This window comes from Saccopteryx leptura, chromosome 9 (genome assembly GCF_036850995.1).
Source record: "Saccopteryx leptura isolate mSacLep1 chromosome 9, mSacLep1_pri_phased_curated, whole genome shotgun sequence".
NCBI lineage: Eukaryota > Metazoa > Chordata > Mammalia > Chiroptera > Emballonuridae > Saccopteryx > Saccopteryx leptura.
In genome coordinates this window covers 33713820-33735672 of record NC_089511.1, presented here as the reverse complement: position 1 = coordinate 33735672, position 21853 = coordinate 33713820, and the positions used below count along the sequence as shown (strand labels likewise).

At 39.9% G+C, this 21853-nt stretch overlaps 1 protein-coding gene and 1 pseudogene across 4 annotated transcripts in view; one reads left to right on the top strand and one right to left on the bottom strand.

Moving 5' to 3' along the window:
- The window catches only part of LOC136381402 (kelch-like protein 36), a 122151-nt gene that overhangs the window by 36471 nt on the left and 63827 nt on the right, over positions 1–21853 (bottom strand). For all 4 annotated transcript variants that reach the window (XM_066350085.1, XM_066350086.1, XM_066350087.1 and 1 more), the window contains one exon: positions 10804–10872. In XM_066350085.1, the coding sequence (XP_066206182.1) occupies positions 10804–10872 (69 nt within the window). The remainder of the gene's footprint in view (positions 1–10803; positions 10873–21853) is intronic.
- On the top strand, positions 12080–12452 carry LOC136380924 (large ribosomal subunit protein eL31-like; annotated as a pseudogene).

Sequence of the window (21853 nt, the reverse complement as noted above, 5' to 3'; positions counted from 1 at the left end):
AGACCCTCACAAACCGTAAATCTCTCCTCTGAAATGTCTTTTTTTTTTTTAAATAAGAGGAGGGGAGATAGATTCCTACATGCATCCCAACCAGGATCCACCCAGCAACCCCCATCTAGGGCCGATGCCCAAAATCAACCAAGCTATCCTCAGAGCCTGAGGCCAACGCCCAGATCAACCTAGCTTTCCTCAGTGTCTAGGGCCAACACTCGAACCAATCAAGCCTCTGGCTATGGGAGGGGAAGAGAGAGCGAAGGGGGAGAGTGAGGGGAAGAGAAGCAGATGGTCACTTCTCATGAGTGCCCTGACTGGGGATTGAACCCAGGACATCTTCAGGTCCGGCAGACACCCTATCCACTGAGCCAACTGGCCAGGGCCTCCTCTGAAATCTTAAAATACCAAACCACTGAGATTAACTGTCTTAATTCTATCACTCCCCCCCCACACACACACACACACACGCACACATGTGCACCTACTGTCTATACCATGCTATCCTGGGTTTGTTGTTCAGTAGCTGGTTGAGGTTTATGTGTTGCCTTCAAAGATAAGAGTCTGGGAAGTTACAAGAACAACTGGCATTCTCTCCCTATTCTGAACACCAATAACATAATTATGACTGGGGTTCAAAACATTATTGTTCATAAGTTGACTGTATTTTTTCCAGTTGGAGAAATTCCTTTTTAAATCACCCTGGCTTCTAAACTAGAGCATAGCTTTACAAAAGATATCAGTTACCTTTAAAATTTTTATATAGGGACGCCTCATTTTACTGCACTTCGTCTTACAAATGCTCTGCACGGATATTGTTAAGAAAACAACATCGAGGCAAGACCCTACGCCAGCAAAAAGATTATAACCCACTGAAATCTCACATGATATTTAGTGGGTTTTAAAATAAGGTAGTTTTTTTAATTAAGGTATGTACATTTTTTTAGACCACACTACTGCACACTTAACAGACTAGTGTAAACTTTTATGTGCACTGGGAAACCCAAAATTCACGTGACTCCCTTTTTACTTGTACAATATCTGCTTTGTTGCAGTGGTCTGAAAGGGAACCTGCAATATCTCCAAAGTATGCCTTTAAGATCACATCAGCTGAATTCATTTCTTCTGATTCTGTTGAACTACTGACCACCCTACCCTGCCAGTGGCAAGCTTTTCAAACAAGCAAACTAAAAGAAACAAAAAACTCAGATGAGAGGAATGATGCTTTTGTAGAAAGAATGTTTTAATATTTTAACATTTATATTTTTATAAATTGTTTATATTTTTGAAACATTTCTTTATATTTTACATTTCTCAAATTTTGGATTTCAGTTACTGGACCCAAGTAAAGAAAAAAAATTTATCAAGTTTCTAATAGCCAATCAAGTATATGAGGACTAGGGCTGGATTCTAATTTATGCTACATGGTAGGAACAGTGGAGGTAGTAGGTGCAATTATTTTAGCTGCAAGGTAAAAGGTGAAACAATTATGAAGAAACAAGATAACATCACGCACATACCCACTAATCTAACCATGCATCACTTTAGTCATGTCCTATATGATGGATGATATTACTATAATCCAAACCCCTGAATTGTAGTAACTATATTTTAACAATAACTCAACTCAATCATATTAATTAGTTTATATTTTCTTTTTACAGGTTATGAACCAAATGTGATTTTGTTAAGACAGTATTTGCCAGAGCCTACCCAAATACCCAATGCTCAAAAGCAAAAAATTAAAATTAAAATGAAGACCCCAAAATAGGCCCAGACACACTACAATTTCTGGCTGTAATTCATTCTGATGAGACACAGCCATTACTTCCGCAAATGGAAAGTCTGGGCCTGACCTGTGGTGGCGCAGTGGATAAAGCATAGACCTAGAGGTCCGCGGTTGGAAACCCTGGGCTTGCCTGATCAAGGCACAGGAAGTTGATGCTTCCTGCTCCTCCACATTTCTCTCTCTCTCTCTCTCTCTCTCTCTAAGTCTGACATAACTTTATCACTGGAATCCTTCACATCTACTAACATGGTACACACTAGGTATCACACCGTACTTTAATGATTTCCCAACATTTCTGTGAATAAGTATCCTCCATTTTCAATAGTTTAAAAAAATTTTTTTAAAGGAACAATGAGATGGAGGAAATTGCCCAAGACCATCAGTCTAAGTGGCAGAGTGAAAAAGGAACCAGCTTTTTAGACTTGAAATGTGGTACAATTTCCACTTTCATATCATAGGAACCCAAGATTTTATTCTGACACTTACTTGCAAACAGGCACACACAAACCCCACAGATACACACCAGAAAAGCTTTTATGAAGTACAAAAGTTGGGCCTTATTGTTTTTTAAAACCTTAATCGCAAAGAACACTTTTAGATTGTGGTGTTTTGGCAAGTACCACCACATTTTACTGTGATTCAAAGACAGAAATTATTTAAAACTTGGATCACTGGTATAATATACAGAGTAGAACCTCAATTAGCACTAATGCTTGGGAAATATGGACCTGATTATGTTTTCCTAATTAATTCTTTTCTTATCAGAAAACACTAAAATTTCAATCCTTAACTCTACAGAATTTAAAAATGCACAGATACATTTTATTGCCATAAGAAATGTAATTTAGCTGGCACTATACCACAGCTTGTATCTTTAGGTTCCTTAAAATCATTACTGTTAACGTCAATGAATTACAAGAGATGGAGATGGCACTGAACTAAATTTATTCGTTTTCTAAAATAAAAACGAATTTTTTTTCCCCTAAAATTAAAAAAAGGCGGCGGCCTTGGCCAGTGGCTCACTGGATACAGCATCGTCCTGGCGCATGGACGTGCCAAGTTCAATCCCTGGTCAGGGCACACAGGAGAAGCAACCATCTGCTTCTCTCCCTCTTCTCCTCCCGAAGTCAGTGGCTCGACTGGTTCGAGCGTGGCCCCGAGTACTGAGGATAGCTCAATTGATCCAAGCATGTCAGCCTCAAGCACTAAAAATATCTTGGCACTCGAGCATCAGCCGAAGATGGAGTTGCCGGGTGGATCCCAGTTGGGGCACATGAAGGAGTCTGCCTCACTATGTCCCCTAAACTCACCTAAAAAAATGAGAGAAAAAAAACAAGTAACAAATCTTCCTTTAATCTCTAAGCTTAAATAGTGCTTTCAATATGTCCTCATTTAATCTCAAACTTCATAACTCTAAAAACTTTTCCAAATCCAAGAAGCCAAGGTGAAGAGTCAAGAACTTGCCCACGTCATGTGTAAGTGGCCCAGCCAGATCCCAACCCTGGTCTTTTGACTCCTATTCTAAGGAATTAGCTTCTCTTGCCCCATTTTACGAAATAAAACACCATCACACACATTTAATGTGTACAAAAATGTACAATTGTGTATATTTATTTAAAAACCTAAAATTAAGGGATCTAAAAAGCTAGTTAGGTTTTATTACAAGTTAACTAAGATTTCTGGGCCTTCATCGAGTAACAAACCAGCAGCTCTGCCAGTCAGTACTGTTCACCCGGACACCTCTGAGGCTTGTGTCCTGTCCAGTGGACAACCAGTTCACTGTATGTCTGTGTGCCCGCTCCCTGCTTCTGTGCGTTGGGAAAGCACGGAGAAATGATGTACACGTGGAATAAACTGCCAGCAGACTTTCTAACCTGTATTTTAACTGTTGAAAAAGACAAAAAGACTTTTGTTTAGTCATGTCCAAATTACAAACTGTGTTTCTTATGTTTGGAAAAAATCATCACCACTTCTTGGCCTTTTGGCTAAGATCAATTATTTAGAAATTACTCTTCTTTACATTTAAATTTTTAAAAAGAAAAAAAACCCTTCTGAGATACTGATAAAGTCCTTTGTGTATATGTGTTCTCTCTATGCTGCCATTAAACCAAATTGAAACCTGTGGGGGAAAAAATGTGTGTAGATGAGAAAGTGATTTTTTTACAGATCCAAGTCTCTGTTTAATGAAGCTACCAAATTTTAAAAAGAATGTCACCTTCTTTTCCTTGCTATAAAACCCAGAGATTGTAAAAAGAAAAAAAGAGCTTTTTGTTGTACATTTGATGCTGGCATGAGGTTTTTGTACCCTTTTTCACATAACTGTGTATAAAAAATTCTATCTGTTGTTTACTATGGGAGTAGAATTACATTTTTTTTTTAAGTAAGAGGAGAGGAGATAGACAGACTCCCACATGTGCCCCCACCAGGATCCATTCCACAGTTCCCATTTGGGGAAAATACTCGAATCAACCGAGCTATCCTCAGCACCTGAGGCCAACACTCAAACCAATCAAGCCACTGGTTGCAAACGGGAAGAGAGAGAAAAGAGGGAGAGGGAGGGGAAGAGAAGCAGATGGTTGCTTCTCATGTGTGTCCTAACCAGAGATCAAACCCAGAAAGTCTGTACACTGGGCCAATGCTCTACCACTGAGAAACCAGCCAGGGCCTAGTATTACATTTTGAGGTAAACAAAATAATTTATATTGCTTGATCAATGTTAGCTTATAAATTTCCAAGGTGTCCTTACCCCAATTAACTTAAAGTAATGGACCAATAAACTAATAAAAGATTCCTCTTTAAAAAGAAAAAAAAGGGCCCTGGCCGATTGGCTCAGTGGTAGAGCGTTGGCCTGGCATGCGGGAGTCCCGGGTACGATTCCCGGCCAGGGCACACAGGAGAAGCGCCCATCTGCTTCTCCACCCCTCCCCCTCTCCTTCCTCTCTGTCTCTCTCTTCCCCTCCTGCAGCCAAGGCTCCACTGGAGCAAGGTTGGCCCAGGCGCTGAGGATGGCTCTGTGGCCTCTGCCTCAGGCGCTAGAATGGCTCTGGTTGCAACAGAGCAACGCCCCAGATGGGCAGAGCATTGCCCCCTGGTGGGCGTACCGGGTGGATCCTGGTCGGGTGCATGCGGGAGTCTGTCTGACTGCCTCCCCATTTACAACTTCAGAAAAATACAAAAAAAAAAAAAAAAAAAAAAAAAAGAAAAGGAAAAAAAGCCTGACCAGGTGGTGGCGCAATGGACAGAGCGTTGGACTGGGATGCGGAGAACCCAGGTTCCAGACCCCAGCTTGAGCGCGGGCTCATCTGGTTTGAGCAAAAAAGCCCACCAGCTTGAACCCAAGGTCGCTGGCTCCAGCAAGGGGTTACTCAGTCTGTTGAAGGCCCGCGGTTAAGGCACATATGAGAAAGCAATCAATGAACAACTAAGGTTTTGCAACGTGCAATGAAAAACCAATGATTGATGCTTCTCATCTCTCTCCGTTCCTATCTGTCTGTCCCTGTCTATCCCTCTCTCTGACTCACTCTCTGTCTCTGTAAAAAATAAATAAATAAATAAAAATTAAAAAAAAAAAAAAAAGAAAAGAAAAAGAAAAAAAGCCCTGGCTGGAGAGCTCGGTTGGATGGAGCGTCGAGCACAGAAGTTGCCGGTTTGATTCCCTGGTCAGGGCACATACAGGAGTAGCTTGATGTTCCTGTCTCTCTCTCTCTCCCTGTCTCTTTCAAAAAAGTAAAGTAAAAATAAATATAAATATATAAATAAATAAGTAAAATTTATTGGAGTGACATTGGTTAATAAAATTTTTAAAAAGTTAAGATTTTACTTGATATACTGTATACTTTATACTTCTCCCTGATTTTTCCTTTCCAATGCAATTTCAACAGTTTTATTTTTAAAATATAAATCTGAAAAAATGTTCCAGCTAAATTTTTATTAAACTAAAATAGAAACCACTAATCACATACAGAGTGAACATAAAAGAAGACCTGAATGAACGAATATACCACAATCATGTTTAGGAAAATTATCATAAAGACGTTAATTCTCCTACTAATTAACTGACAATTTAATAAAATTCCAATTGAAATTTCAATAGGATTTTCCATGGAACTTGGCATAAATTTCTAAGGAAGAGTTAAGAGTGAAAGTGAGCCAAAATAACATGTAAGTATAAAAAGAAGGTATGTGTCCTGCTGGAAGACTGATTATAAAATCACAGCACTTAAAAGATATGGTATTTTGCCCAAGAGCTGAATAGCTCAGTTGGCTGAAGCCCCATCCTGGTGCACAGAGGTTGCCAGTTCGATCCCTGGTCAGGGCACATACAGAAACAGATCAATGCTTCTGTCTCTCTTTCTAAAATAAAAAAAATAATTTAAAAAATACATACACAAGCCTGACCAGGCGGTGGTGAAGTGAAAAGAGAATCAGACGGGGATGCAGAGGACCCAGGTTCGAAACCCCAAGGTCGCCAGCTTGAGCTCAGGCTCACCAGCTTGAGTGTGGGGTCGCTGGCTTGAGCATTAGATCATAGACACGACCCCATGGTCACTGGCTTGAGCATAAAGATCACCGGCTTGAAGCCCAAGGTCACTGGCATCTCTCTCCCTTTCTGTCTCTATCTGTCCCCTCTCTCTGTCTCTCTGTCACAAAAAATAAATAAAAATACACACATACACGTATGATATTTATACAGAGATGAGGCCTCCAGAACAGGGACCCTCAATCAACCAAAAATATATGAAGATGTGACCTGACAGGGTGGTACTATTATACCTAAGGACCAAGTTCTCAGTAATGGTTCTAGAACATAAGACTTTTAGAAGAAAACAAATATCTTTATTCTTTTAGGGAAGGGAAGAATTTCTTAATGATATTTTTTCAAAAACCAAAATCCACAAACCAGGGAGAGAAGTCAATACATTTAACATTAAAGGGAAAGGGTATGCCCCCAACCCAGCAAAAAAAAAAAAAAAAAGTACATGATATATGAAGTTTAAAAGTTTTGTAATATGCAAAACCAAAGATTACTAATCCTATAAGTCAATTAAAAAAAAAAAAAAGACAAGAAGCCACTTGATAAAAATTATGGACAAGGAATAAAAATCAGGTAATTTACAGAAGTGGAACTTGATATTGCCAACAGAGATATGAAAATAATGAAACAGTCCTCAAAACTGTTTGTAATCTGGGAAAGAGAATCTATTTATAATCCATCAGATTAATAAAAATTTTAAGTATGCCTATACTGAGAATTAGCAAAAATTTTATTTTTAAATGAGATAGAGAAAAATCTCAAGTACCACTGATGGGAATACAGACTGTTTAAAACCCCTCAGAAAGCAGATCAGTGCCCTGGCTGGTTGGCTGAGGGGTAGAGTGTCGGCCCAGCTTGTGGAAGTCCCAGGGTTCAATTCCTGGTCAGGGCACACAGGAGTAGTGATTATCTTCTTCTCCACTCCTTTTCCTCCTCCCTCTTTCTCTCTCTTCCCCTCCTGCAGCCATAGCTTGAATGGTTCAAGCAAAGTTGGCTCCGGGCTCTGAAGATGGCTCCATGGCCTTGCCTCAGACACTAAAATAGCTAGGTTGCTGAACAGAGCAGCGGACCCAGATGGGCAGAACACTGACCGGTCAGGGGTAGATTCCTACAGTCGGAACGCGTGCAGGAGTATGTCTCTCTGCCTCCTGCCACTCACTTAATTAAAAATAAATAAATAAAGGAAAGCAGGTTAGCAGTCTCTAAATCAAACTAAAGACGTCTACCCCTTGTGCAACCAACAGTTCCATTCCTAGACTATATCGTGGAGAAACACAGAGGAGCATGAAGAGACATGACAAATATGTTTACTGCAACATTTCTGTAATAGTGGAGGAAAACTAAAGACTTAAATGGTCCTTTAAAGGAGTAAGAGTAAATTGTGCAGTGTTCAATCAATGGTATTTAGCAATTAAAATCAAAGAATAAGAGCCTGACCAGATAGTGGCGCAGTGTTGGCCTGGGATGCTAAGGACCCAGGTTCGAAACCCCAAGGTCGCCAGCTTGAGCGTGGGATCACAGACATGACCCCATGGTTGCTAGCTTGAGCCCAAAGCTCTGGCTTGACCCCAAGGTCGCTGGTTTGAGCAAGGAGTCACTGGCTCAGCTAGAGTCCCCCTGTCAAGGCACATATGAGAAAGCAATCAACGAGTAACTACGGTGCTGCAACTATGGGTTGGTGCTTCTGATCTTTCTCCCTACCTGTCTCTCACTAAAAAAATAAAAAATCAATTAAAAATTAAAAAATCAAAGAATAAAAATAAAATGCATCAGCATAGATAAATCTAAAGAACATTAGCTTAAAATAAACTACTAAATGATGAATATAGTATGAATCCATTTATGTGACATTTCATATAAAACAATACAACGTACTATCTGTTGATATACACATGTAGTAAATGGTAAAAACCACAGTCAGAAAACAATACCAACCCTATAACCAAGGTAACTCAGCAAAGCTATCATCTAGAACCGTGATGGCGAACCTTTTTATAAAAACTGCCCACTTTTTCAGCGCTGGTCAACTTGGTCCCTCCTGCCCACTAGTGGGCGTTCCAGCTTTCATGGTGGGTGGTAGCAGAGCAACCAAACGGCACAGCAATTGGCCCACCATGAAAGCTGGAACGCCCACTAGTGGACAGGAGGGACCAGGTTGACCAGCGCTGCAAAAGTGGGCGGTTTTTATAAAAAGGTTCGCCATCACGGAAGAATCAAAGGACAGATAAAGAGTTTCCCAGACAAGAAAAAGCTGATAAGGACTTAGTTCATCACAAATAAATCAGTACTATATGAAATGTTAAAGGGTCTTCTTTTTTGTTGTTGGTTTTTGTATTTTTCTGAAGTTGTAAATGGGGAGGCAGTCAGACAGACTCCCGCATGCGCCCAACCAGGATCCACCCAGCACGCCCACCAGGGGGTGATGCTCTGCCCATCTGGGGCGTTGCTCTTTTGTAACCAGAGCCATTCTAGCCCCTGAGGTAGAGGCCATGGAGCCATCCTCAGCGCCCGGGCCAACTTTGCTCCAATGGAGCCTTGGCTGCGAGAGGGGAAGAGAAAGAGACAGAGAGGAAGGAGAGGGGAAGGGGTGGAGAAGCAGATGGGCGCTTCTCCTGTGTGCCCTGGCCGGGAATCGAACCCGGGACTCCTGCACGCCAGGCCGATGCTCTACCACTGAGCCAACCAGCCAGGGCCAGGGTCTTCTTTCAGAAGAAAAAAATAAAGATAAAAATATGAATAATAGCCTGACCAGGCAGTGGTGCAGTGGATAGAGCGTTGGACTGGGATGCAGAGGACCCAGGTTCGAGACCCCACGGTCGCCAGATTGAGTGCGGGCTCATCTGGTTTGAGCAAAAAGCCCACTAGCTTGAACCCAAGGTCGTTGGCTCCAGCAAGGGGTTACTCGGTCTGCTGAAGGCCTGCAGTCAAGGCACATATGAGAAAGCAATCAATGAACAACTAAGGTGTTGCAACACGCAATGAAAAACTAATGATTGATGCTTCTCATCTCTCCATTCCTGTCTGTCTGTCCCTGTCTATCCCTCTTTCTCTCTGAAAAAAATAAAATTAAATTAAATTAAAATAAAAAAAATATGAATAATAAAATGGCAATAAATACACATCTATCAACAACTGAATCTAAAAAACAAAGTAAATGAACAAACAGAACAGAAAGAGACTCATAGATACAGAGAACAATTTGCGGTTACCAGAAGGGAGGGGGTATGGGGGAATGGGTGATAAAGGTAAAGAGATTAAGTACAAATTTGCCATAGCCAGTGGCGCAGTAGATAGAACACCACCCGAGCACCGAGGTTGCTGGCTGGCTGGATTACGAGGCCCCTAGTTTGAGCAGGATCTATCCCAAGGGTATGGGCTCAACCTTCACTCCCTCCCCAGGTCTCCAGTTCAAGCCCTGGTCAGGGTGCATATGAGAAGCAATCAATGGCACAACAATAATTAGAACAATGAGTTGATGCTTCTCTCTCTCTTTTTAAATTTTTATTTATTGATTTCAGCAAGAGAGAAAGGGAATAGGAAAAAGAAAGAAAGGAACATGAGCCGCTTGCATGTGCCCTGACCGGCCAGAGAACCGGCAGCCTTCATGCCCCAGGATGGTGCTCCAACTAACTGAGCCATCAGGCCAAAGCTTTCTCTTTTTTTTTCTTTTTTTAAAAAGGATTTTATTTATTGATTTCTGGGGTTGGAGGGCGGTGGAGAAGTTGTTGCTTCAGTCTAGCTGTTCATTGGCTACTTCTCATGTGTGCCTTGACTGGGCAAGCCCAGAATTTTGAACCTGTGATCTCATTGTTCCAGATCAGTGCTCTATCCACTGCGCCAATACAGGCCAGATGTGCTCTCTTTCTTTCTCTCTCTCTCTCTCTCTCTCTCTCTCTCAAAAACAAAAATAGTATAAATTAGTTGTTACAGAATAGTCATGGGGACAGATGTTAAGTACAGTGTACGGAAAAGAGTCAATATTATAATAACTATGTATGCTGTCAGATGGCTATGAGACCTATCAGGATGATCACTTAAGAATTATATCATGTCTAATCACTGGGTTGTACACATGAAACTGAAAAGGTAAAATTTACAGCATATAAATATACCATAATTTTTAAATTAAAAAAAATGTCCTCCTTAAAATGATAAAAATTAAAAAAAAAAAAAAAGAAAACTACCAATTTTAGCAGAGTTATTATCTCTGGGGAAGGAAAAATGAGATAGAAGAGTAATATGATGGAAGTTTCAACTGTTATCTATAATGTTCTGCTATTTATAAATATAGCAAAATGTTAATATTAGTCAAATCTGGTTGGTAGGTTCAAGCATCACTCATTTTAGTCTCTGCCATACACTGGCATTCCTTATCAAAAAGAACAAATTTTTAAAAATCAAAACTAAAACATAACCATAACTATATCTACATCTATATATAGAGATAGAGATAGATATACACAATCAATAAAACAGAGTTTTGTCTTACCTCAACTGAAGAACGAGGAGTCACAAAGAACTGATTGAATTCATCAGGGCTAAAATCTCCAAAAATATACTAAAAAAAAAAAGAGAGACAAAATCGCTTATAACATAAACTATATTAATTATATACTTTCAGGGGAAAAAAACATGCTGTATATTAAAACAACCCAATGAAATATTTGGGCTAGAACCCCAAAGACCCTTTCTTAATTAAATAAATCAAAGGTCTGCAAAGAGATTTCTAGGTGTCATATTTTCCAATTATAAACAAGAAAGTACTACTTAACCTTTTCTACAAAACTGTCAAAGAATATTCTAAAATTGTTAACATTTATGTTGAAACAGGTCAATTTTGTACACCAAACTAACTCAGAAACAGAGTCCCGCTTGCAGGAGAATTCTTTCATTAACAAGCATTTCCCGTTGTTCTATTTACCTTTCTGCTGACTCATGTCACTACCTCCATTTCAGTTTTCTCTGCCATACATACTAAAGAAAAGCAGAAAATGTGGTTCAAATGGGAAGATAGGAAAATCAAAAGAAAAAAAAAGAAAAAGAAAATCCTAATGATCTTAATGAATGGTCTTTAAAAATAGGTAATTATTATCTTAAAAATGCACTGAAACCCACAGATAAACATATTATTTGATAGACATAAACCTAGTTGTGAACCCTCATTGCATAGAATTCTGAATGTGACTTCCTGGACAAACAATTGGTTAACCTGCAAGGAACAAGTTTAACAAGTTCCTGGCAATTTGTATTCTCCCTGGAGCTTCAGGAAACAAGCCACAATAATCAGTGTGACTAGATTTCTAAAAATGAGAATCACTCACTAGCTATTCATTTAATCGATAATTATTTAGCACCCACTGAATGCTATATACCATGATTGGTACTGGGAATAAAAATGTTAAACAGAGTTGTGATTCTTGTGCTATAATGAAGCTGACAGTCTAGAATCTTGTAGGGAAATGTACAAGCATGTGATTCAAAAATAACCAGTAACTAAATATATGAATGAACATTACCCATTATTGTAAATGTGAATAAAGGACAAATAACTCTCACAACCTGTTGATAAGAATGCACTGATATTCTGGGGGGAAACATTTCTGGATGGCTCTTTTGCAGTAGCTATCAAAATTGTAAATATTAAAAAACAAAAACATCTTGACATAATATTTATATATATATATATATACATGCAAAAGTCCACAAAGAAACTACACTGAAAGTGATGCTCTGAAGCTCTTCCTTTCTTCCCAGGGCCCAGCAGAATGGCTCCCACAAAGGATGGCAAGAAAGGTTATTCTGCCATCAATGAAGTAGTGATCAGAGAACACACCATCAGCATCCACAAGCGCATCCATGGAGTGGGTTTCAAGAAGCATAATCCTTAGGCACTTAAACAGATCCAAAAATTCGCCATGAAGGAGATAGGAGCTCCTCATGTGCACAGTGACACCAGACTCAACAAAGCTGCCCAAGCCAAAGGAATAGGATATCCCACAGCATATCCGGTGTGGTTGCCCAGAAAATATAATGAGGATGAAGAGTCACCAAACAAGCTCTACGCATTGGTTACCTAGGTACCTGTCACCACTTTCAAAAATCTACAAACAGTTAATGTGGATGAGAAGTAATTGCTGATTGTCAAAGTTATAAAACTGCAAAAAAAAAAGGTAACAGTGAAAATAGGCCAAGTTCCAAAACAATTTAGAAATGGCCTTCTGAAATACTTTTATTTTGAGCTTAGTAAGCTCTCTGATCTTGTCTTCAACATTGGGAAAAAGCTTACGTTAATTTCACTCAGGCACAACTCCAAACAATGGACGGGAAAGGTATCTGTGTGTGAAAACAAAGCAGAGAAAGGTGAAGATGATGTATGTAAAGAAACGACACTGCTGACTGATACTCTTTCATAGTCCTACTGCAAACAGAGATCTTCAAGTTTAAATATAAACTTCAAAATTTCCTCTGGAGAACACAAAAACACACACCACAGACTGGGAAAAAATACTCCTGACAATACTAAATGCTGACGAGGATGTGGAGCAAGTGGAACTCCCTTCAGGGCTTACATAAATGCAGATCAGTACAGTCACTTTCTATGACAGTTTCTTAACAGTATGACAGTTTCTTATAAAGTTCCTTACCATATGACCCCAGCAATCCCACTCCTAGGTTCTTACCCAAGAGAAATGAAAACCTATGTCCATCAAAAAGAAAAAGAAAAAAAAAAAAAGAAAACCTGTATACTGATGTTTCCATCACCTCTATTCAGAATCACCAAAAACTAGAAACAACCCAAAGGTCCATCAAGAGGTGGACGTGGTACATCTATGCAATGAAATACTAATTAATGACTCTCAAAAGCATCATGCTAAGTGAAAGAAGTCACACTTAAAAGGCTACATATATGTTAAATGACTACACTTACAAAACATTCTAGGGCAACATTATACAGATAGAAAACAGATCAATGGTTATTAAAGTCTGGGGAAGGACTGATTACAGAGAGGCACAAGGTAACTTTTTGGGCTGGTGAAAACATTTATCTATCACAGGGGAAGCCTGTAGGAAAAAAGAGACCTTCCTATTTGCCAAGGAAACACACACCCATTAAAATGCTAATTATTTCAGTCCTCACATATAAACGGACACCAAAGATCACAAGACAGATGAAGGAAAAATTAAAAGCAATAGAGATTCAGTATTAAAAGTGAGGAGGAAAATAAATAAACATGATAAAAACAAAAAACAGAAGAGAACTTTAAAAATACTCTATTCTGTATCCTTAAAGAGATTCTGGCAGAGAGAATAAGCCATAAGAAAGGACTTATTAGAAAACAAGAAGTGTTCACAGAAATCAAAAGACTGTTAAATTTAAGTTACTAAGAATCACTAAACTAGAATCACATTGTCTTATTTAATATAAAGAGTAGAAATATTATGGGAAAAGATCTCCATTTTATCTTCTCTTATGAATAAGAAACCTGTGAACTTTAATTCAGAATTGAAAAAAATATAAGGATGATAACCAGAATGTTCTACAGGATTGTTAAGTTATTTTATTTAGGCAAATTTTCTTCCTAGAACACTGAAAATAAAAAAAATAAAAAATGGAATGCTCATTTATATCATACTTCTAATTCTAAGCACACTTTCTTATTTGAGTTCATATACAGTCTATAAAGTCTTTTAAAAGAGTGATTTGTTAATCTAATAAGAACTAAAATTCCAAATAGTTTAATAAAATCCTGTCAGTGAAGAGGGAGAAGAGGAGGAAGCCTGACCCCAAACAACTGACACACATAAGACTTACTGTAGTAGATGGCCCAGCCAACAGTCAGAATGCTCAGAAAGTTTACAGGGGAAGATTTTTTCCCATTACTTTCAATTATCCTATTCTTTTCAACTACTTTTATTTAATTCTTTATTTTTAAAGTATTGTTGGAAAAAGTTTGCTATAGACTTTAAGTGTACTTGTATTGCAACTTCATGTCAATGATCTCTCCACAGAGACACACCTTCAATTTAATTAAAAATTCACGGGGGAGGGGGGTGCTTCATGTATGGGTAGAGAGAAATCTCCAAGATACTGGTAAATAAAGAAAACATTTTTGGGGTGAGAAAGAGTGGAAAACAGAAATATCTACTTGTGTCTGCATAAGGAGATTCTTGAAAGGGAATCACAAAAGGAATGTAACCATGACCTAAATGGAGCTGCAGGGAAAGCAAGTGAAGGTAGTAAAACAGTGAGATTCCTTACTGTATATCCTTTCAGTTTTCAGTTCTGAATCATATAAACACCTTATCTGTTAAGAAAATTAATTGTAAAAAGCCAATGTAAACAACAGAAATCATTGTACAACTATTCAAATATACTCATTTTGCCGAGAATTTATGTTTTCATCTTCCAAGAGCTCGTTGACAATAGATTAGGACTTGACGAAACATTTAATCCAAAAGAGACGCCATAAAGCAACTGCTAATTACCAACAATGCAATGCTAAAATATCACTTAACCTTGATAAATGGCTAACCATAACTGTTTTGTTTTAAACTCCAACGTAATTTCCTTTAATACTGGCTCATGTATATCAATAACAACTCCATCAAAATACACATGAATCATATCCCCTTGCCATAATCAGATTTATTTTTAATCCTTAAAACGCACAAGTTTCTGAAAGTGAGTTCTTCGCAAATAAACTGCTCACAAGAATTAGAACAGGGTCCCCAAACCACGGCCAGCGGGCCACATGTGGCCCCCTGAGGCCATTTATCCGGCCCCACCGCACTTCCGGAAGGGGCACCTCTTTCATTGGTGGTCAGTGACAAGAGCATAGTTCCCATTGAAATACTGGTCAGCTTGTTGATTTAAATTTACTTGTTCTTTATTTTAAATATTGTATTTGTTCCCATTTTGTTTTCTTACTTTAAAATAAGATATGTGCAGTGTGCATAAGGATTTGTTCATAGTTTTTTTATAGTCTGGCCCTCCAATGGTCTGAGGGTCAGTGAACTGGCCCCCTGTGTAAAAAGTTTGGGGACCCCTATATTAGAAGATCAGGGAATGTGCAGATACTCCCTTACTTTCAGCTTTTGTAAATGCATTTTCACCAAAGGAAAAAAAGTTGGTTTTGCATCTCATTTGCATAATTGAGCAACTTTCTTGGACTTGTTTGCTTTCCTAATGTTCTTGTTTAATTAAAAAATTCAAATGCTTCTTTTATTGCTTCATATTCATTTTGAAATATCCCCTAATTTTTGTGAGCAGTATATAAAATACAGTCATTTCAATTTTATGACCAAGATAACAGAAGGGATTGCTAAAGCTGATACCAACAATTACTAGCATCTTTGCAAGGTGTTCACCACCCTGAGGAGTTTTGGTTAGGATTTCTTTATTTTTTTTTTTTTTGAGACAGAGAGAGGGAAAGATAGGGACAGACAGACAGGAAGGGAGAGAGATGAGAAGCATCAATTCTTCATTGTAGCTCCTTAGATTCCTTAGTTGTTCGTTGATTGCTTTCTCTTATGTGCCTTGACCTGGGACTGCAGCAGAGTGAGTGATCCCTCGCTCAAGCCAGCAACCTTTGGGCTCAAGCCAGCGACCCTGTGCTCAAGCTGGTAAAACCCGCACTTAAGCCAGATGAGCCCGCGCTCAAGCCGGTAACCTCAGGGTTTCGAACCTGGGTCCTCTGCATCTCAGTCTGACACTCTATCCACTGTACCACCACCTGGGTCAGGCAGGATTTCTATTTCTGTAGAATGAGTATCCTCCATACAGTCATGGAAGAAATTGAGGGGAAATGGGAGCATCCTTGTGCTATTTTTATTTTTTGCAACTTCTGTAAATTTGAAATTATTTGAAACAAAAATATTTTTTTAAGCTACAGCTGAAAACAGTTGAGGAAAACCTTTATTTCTCTCTTTATGTAAGCATGCAACATTCTCCTTTCTCTAGGATTAGTATATATTTTTTTATTTTTTTTAATTTATTCATTTTTTTTTAGAGAGGAGAGAGAGTGTGTGTGTGTGAGAGAGAGAGAGAGAGAGAGAGAGAGAGAGAGAGAGGAGCAGGAAGCATCAACTCCCATATGTGACTTGACCAGACAAGTGCAGGTTTCAAACAGGTGACCTCAGTGTTCCAGGTCGACGCTTTATCCACTGCGCCACCACAGGTCAGGGATTAGTATATTTTAAAGTCGATTTTTAGGGGAAAAATATTGTTTGGGTAAAAAAAAAGAAAAAAGATGAAAATGATTCTGTGCCTGATTTCACAGAATTTATAATCAGTGGGATAGAAAATGCCGCTGACTACATGAATTAGTTTGTCCTGTAAGAGACAACATAGGACAATTAAGTCTGCATTGGAGAATAGCAGGAACAAGTACAATTCCAAGGCCTGGTGCAGGGCTTAGCACATACAGATGCTCAATAAGTGGGTGCTGTGAGGATAAAAAAAGTTTCTGTCAGCCACAATGAATCATGGAGATGTCCATACTGTCATTAATAACTCTACTCTTCTAATAGCATATCAAATAGGGTAAGTAAGGCAAAGCTGGAAACTGCCCTAGGTTTTAAGCAATGCCCACCAGTGGTAGAAGAATAATGAATGGAGTCAGAAAAGCTACAAGTGCTCCATTTACCAGATGCCATGATGCCCATGGGAAAGGCCTGCAGTCAGGGGAGCAGCCCACAGGCCCTCAACCCTCCCCACTCCCCTTAAGGAAGTGAGCCTGGGAGGTACAGCAGCTCTTCACCACCACCAGGAACAAAGCTCAGTTACTCTCATTTCCAACTGACCCCAGCTCAGGCTTTGGAAACTCCCAATGTTCTCAAGGCTTTGGAAACTCCCAATGTTCTCATGTCTGATTATTTTTTTATCCTTTTTAGGGAGGGCATGAAAAAATACATATACAAGAAAAACTTCAGGAGAGAGGGGACATACCCACAACACAGTTAAGATGGGAACAAGACACTTCACTGAAGCACAGCCCCTGGGCAAAACTATGCTGGGTTTCATGACCCAAGACTGTCTGTCCATACAGCCTGAGGAAAGGGCTGGGCAAAACTGGAAATACCAGCGTTTATGTTGTTCAAGGAAAAGCAAAGATTTTCAGTCCGAAGGCAGCGAGGAGAAGGAGAGATGTTTCCCATTTTCCTACACCTTCTCCACAGATTTATTTATTTATTTATTTTATAGAGACAGAGAGTCAGAGAGAGGGATAGACAGACAGGAATGGAGAGAGATGAGAAGCATCAATCATTAGTTTTTCATTGCGACACCTTAGTTGTTCATTGATTGCTTTCTCATATGTGCCTTGACCGTGGGGCTACAGCAGACCAAGTAACCCCTTGCTCGAGTCAGCGACCTTGGGTCCAAGCTGGTGAGCTTTGCTCAAACCAGATGAGCCCGCGCTCAAGCTGGCGACCTTGGGGTTTCGAACCTAGGCCCTCTGCATCCCAGTCCAACACTCTATCCAATGCACCACCTTCTCCACAGATTTAAAGGCCACAGGAAACACCACTTTCTGCAAAGCAGAAATGGAGGACTATCACTACAACGTGGCACCAGGGGGCGGTGGAGTACAACATGCTGAGTCTTCACTCAAGCTTCTAAAACTTCCTCTCTAGAAGTGTGAATAAATTTGCAGGGTGCCATCAAATCAATGTTCTCTGCCTTCAAAAAGACTCATGGAAATAGATCAGCCTCTGAGGTAAAAATTAAGATGCAAAGGCAGTGATCAGTACTCACTTTGCTGAATGTGCATCGTAATTCACAGGTTTCAAGGCAGTCAGACAACTGTGACCCCATATCCAGGAACTTCCATGTACAGGCCCAAAGCCAAGCCTCACAGGGTAAAATGACAGAACCAAGTCACAGTCAAAAAAGAAACTTAGGAGAAATAAAGTCTTCTCCTCTAGTTTCTGGACCCAAGGGATCCAGAAACATTAAGGACTAGTAAACTGTTTTGAGTAATAAAAGCCTTAATGTCATCTCTAAAATGAAGAGATGCTGGACTAGACAACCTTCAAACTTCCTCCCAGTTACAAAAGGATCTCCTGGATCTAACAAGGACTAAGAAACACGGGTCTAGAAATGTTCTCTGACTAATACAGGCTACCATACGGATGGACCCGGAAAACATGACGCCAGGTGAAAGAAGCCAGATTCAAAAGGCCACATGTTGTATGATTCCATTCATATGAAATGTCCAGAAGAGGGAAATCCCTAGAGACAGGAAGTAGATTGTAGTTGCCAGGAACAGGGGGAAGGGAGGAAATAGAGGGGGGGGGGGGGGTCCACTGCTAACAGGTATGAAATTTTTGGAATGAAATGCTCCAAAATCGACTGTAGTAATATAGTTGCACAACTCTGTCAATACTAAAAACCACTGTAATGTAGTTATTTAAATGCATGAATTCTATGGCATGTGAATTATATCTCAATAAAATAAATTAAGTAAAAAAATCTTGTCAATGCTTGCATAAAAATTAACATTCTAACTTCTTTACTGAATTTTACTGATCATGGTCCCGTACCTGATGGATGCTAACTCATATTTACTGAACTACTCCTGAACAATCACAGGGTGCTTTCAACTTTCCAAAGTGGTGTGGATGGTTTTAGAGACCCCAAGAATGACACTGTTTAAACAGTCAGTCAATGCACAGCAGGAATTGCATTGATTTAATATTACGCACTAAGCACCAACTATCCACAGTGAACTATGCTAGATTATGAGAATAAACATTGAATTAGACAAACACAGGGTTCAGGACATGGTTAATTTACAGTTTTGTCACAGTGCAAGTAGACTGCAAATTGCAATGAGTGTTACAAATGGCAAATAGAGAAAAAAGGAAGAAGGCAGAAAAAGGCTTGTTCCTCAACTAACCGGGCTGTAGCAGAATTCTGTTTTACTTTCTTGGGGCACAGTAGTCCTGAAAATGGGTCAACTGTGTAACAAAGCTATTCCCACAGACAGAATCCCTCCTTCTTAGGACTTAAATGTGAAAAGTACTGTAATTTAGTGCCTAGTTTCATGAGTTGTATATTTTATTCTGATTATTAAAGTCCTATCAAAAGATATCCTCTCATCTTTCAAAGTAGAGTTTTTAATGTTGGCTTTATATATATATACTTTAGGTGCTCTCATGGAGATTCTGAGCAAACTGGAAAACATGATTCTTTTAACAGAATGCCACTTTACCAACTTCCCAGTCCCATGTTCACATTAGTTAGATTATGCAATGGCAGTTAAATTTTAACCTAGTTCTAAACAGCAAGATAATAGACAGCCTTCATTATTCAGTAACTTGCTATCTAGAATTTTTATCACATGGAACAGCTGATAAATTAGAAAATGAATTCAGTGCATGTTCAGCCCCACTAGAAGTTCAAGATTCCACTTATATTTACTTCATTACAAACAAATTTACTCCATTTGTTTGGTGCTAAACAAAGCAGGGGAAATGAGAGGAGGGAATGGAAGGAGAAGGGAGGGAAAAAAAGCAGTAGGGAAATACAAAAGAAACTGAAACAGTACTGTTAACCCGGAACAGCACAGGTTTGAAATGCACATCTACTTACATGGGGGGGGGGGGGGGGGGAGGTTGTGACCAATAAATACCTGTAGTGTTTTGGTCTGTGGTTGGGAGTCCTCCCATGCTGGGGGCTGACTGTAAGCCGAGAGACAACTTAAATTTGGGGGAGTCAGAAGTTATACGTGGATTTTTGACTGCAGGAGTCAGCACCTATAACTCCTGCATTGTTCAAGAGCCAACTGTAGTTCATTCTATCTTTGCTGGAGCCAGGGATGATTAGGGACAGTTGGGAGGGGGCACAAGAAAAACTTTGGGGAACTTTTAGTCGTGGCGGAAATAGTAAAAACGGTTATCAAGACTGTGGAGGTGATTACACAAATATATAACTTGTTAAAATTAATTAAATAATATACTTTAAATGGGTGAAATTCAATGGACATATACTGTTATGCCGCCAAACAGGAACCAAGTAAATTCATGTTTATATTGCAAGCAATTAATGCAGTACTTGGCATGTAGTAGGTGCTTAAAATAGCTTTGTTGAACAAATGAATTAAGAAAAAAATAAAAGAAAAAAGCCACAACAAATAAAGTTCTAGGGATAAGGAATGATAATGTCTACATACTCACACCAACAGTTGAAACACCCACTGTAGGCTGACAAAATTTTAACTTGACTGACTGGTTTTTATTGTTTTTAAAACTATCACCAGAGAAGTTCCAGCCAGGAGCAAAATCTTCACTTTTAAATATAGGATAGGCCCTGGCCGGTTGGCTCAGCGGTAGAGCGTTGGCCTGGCGTGCGGGGGTCCCGGGTTCGATTCCCGGCCAGGGCACATAGGAGAAGCGCCCATTTGCTTCTCCACCCTCCCCCCCTCCTTCCTCTCTGTCTCCCCCCCCCCCCCCCCCAGCCAAGGCTCCATTGGAGCAAAGATGGCCCGGGCGCTGGGGGTGGCTCCTTGGCCTCTGCCCCAGGCGCTAGAGTGGCTCTGGTCGCAGCAGAGCGACGCCCCGGAGGGGCAGAGCATCGCCCCCTGGTGGGCAGAGCGTCACCCCTGGTGGGTATGCCGGGTAGATCCCGGTCGGGCGCATGCGGGAGTCTGTCTGACTGTCTCTCCCCGTTTCCAGCTTCAGAAAAATACAAAAATAAATAAATAAATAAATACAGGATAAATCACCAGTATCCAATGTGAAGAGAGCATTCTCCTAGTCTCTCTTGTTCCCCTCTTTCTTGCTTAAACTTTTTTTTTTTTTTTAAAAAGGAACATATTTCATTAAGAACTACCTATTTGAAGTCAGATTCACTCTGTCATACAAACATGGGTTCATATTCCGATGGACAAAAAATTAGTCCCTCCTAAACTGATGAACAATAAAGGAAGACTGACAATACCAAGTATTGAAGATGTGAAGAGGGGAATTCTCATGCACTGCTCGGTGCAGATGTAAAACGATACAGCTGCCTTGGAAAGGCCTGGCACTTTCTTGTAAAATAAAGCATACACACTTACCATATGAGTCAACAAGTCCACTTTTAGTAACTAACCCACAAGAAATAAAAACCTATGTCCAACAAATACTTGTACGTGAATGTAGTCAACAGTTTCATTCACAGTAGTCAAATAGTGGAATAACAAATGTCCATCAAGAGGCAAAAAAAATGGCCCTGGCCGGTTGGCTTAGTGGATAGAGCATCAGACTGGTGTGTGGAAGTCCCGGGTTCGATCCCCCATAAGGGCACACATGAAAGCAACCATCTGCTTCTCTACCCCTCCCTCTACCCCTTCTCACTCTTCAACTCCTGCAGCCAGTGGCTCGATTGGTTTGAACATCAGCCCTGGGTGTGAGGATAGCTCAGTTGGTCCGAGCATTGGCTTCAGGCCCTGAGGATAGCTTGGATGACTTGAGCACTGGCCCAAGATGGGGAATGCCAGGTGTATCCCGGTTGGGGCACATGCAGGAGTCCATCTCCCCTCCTCTCACTTTAAAAA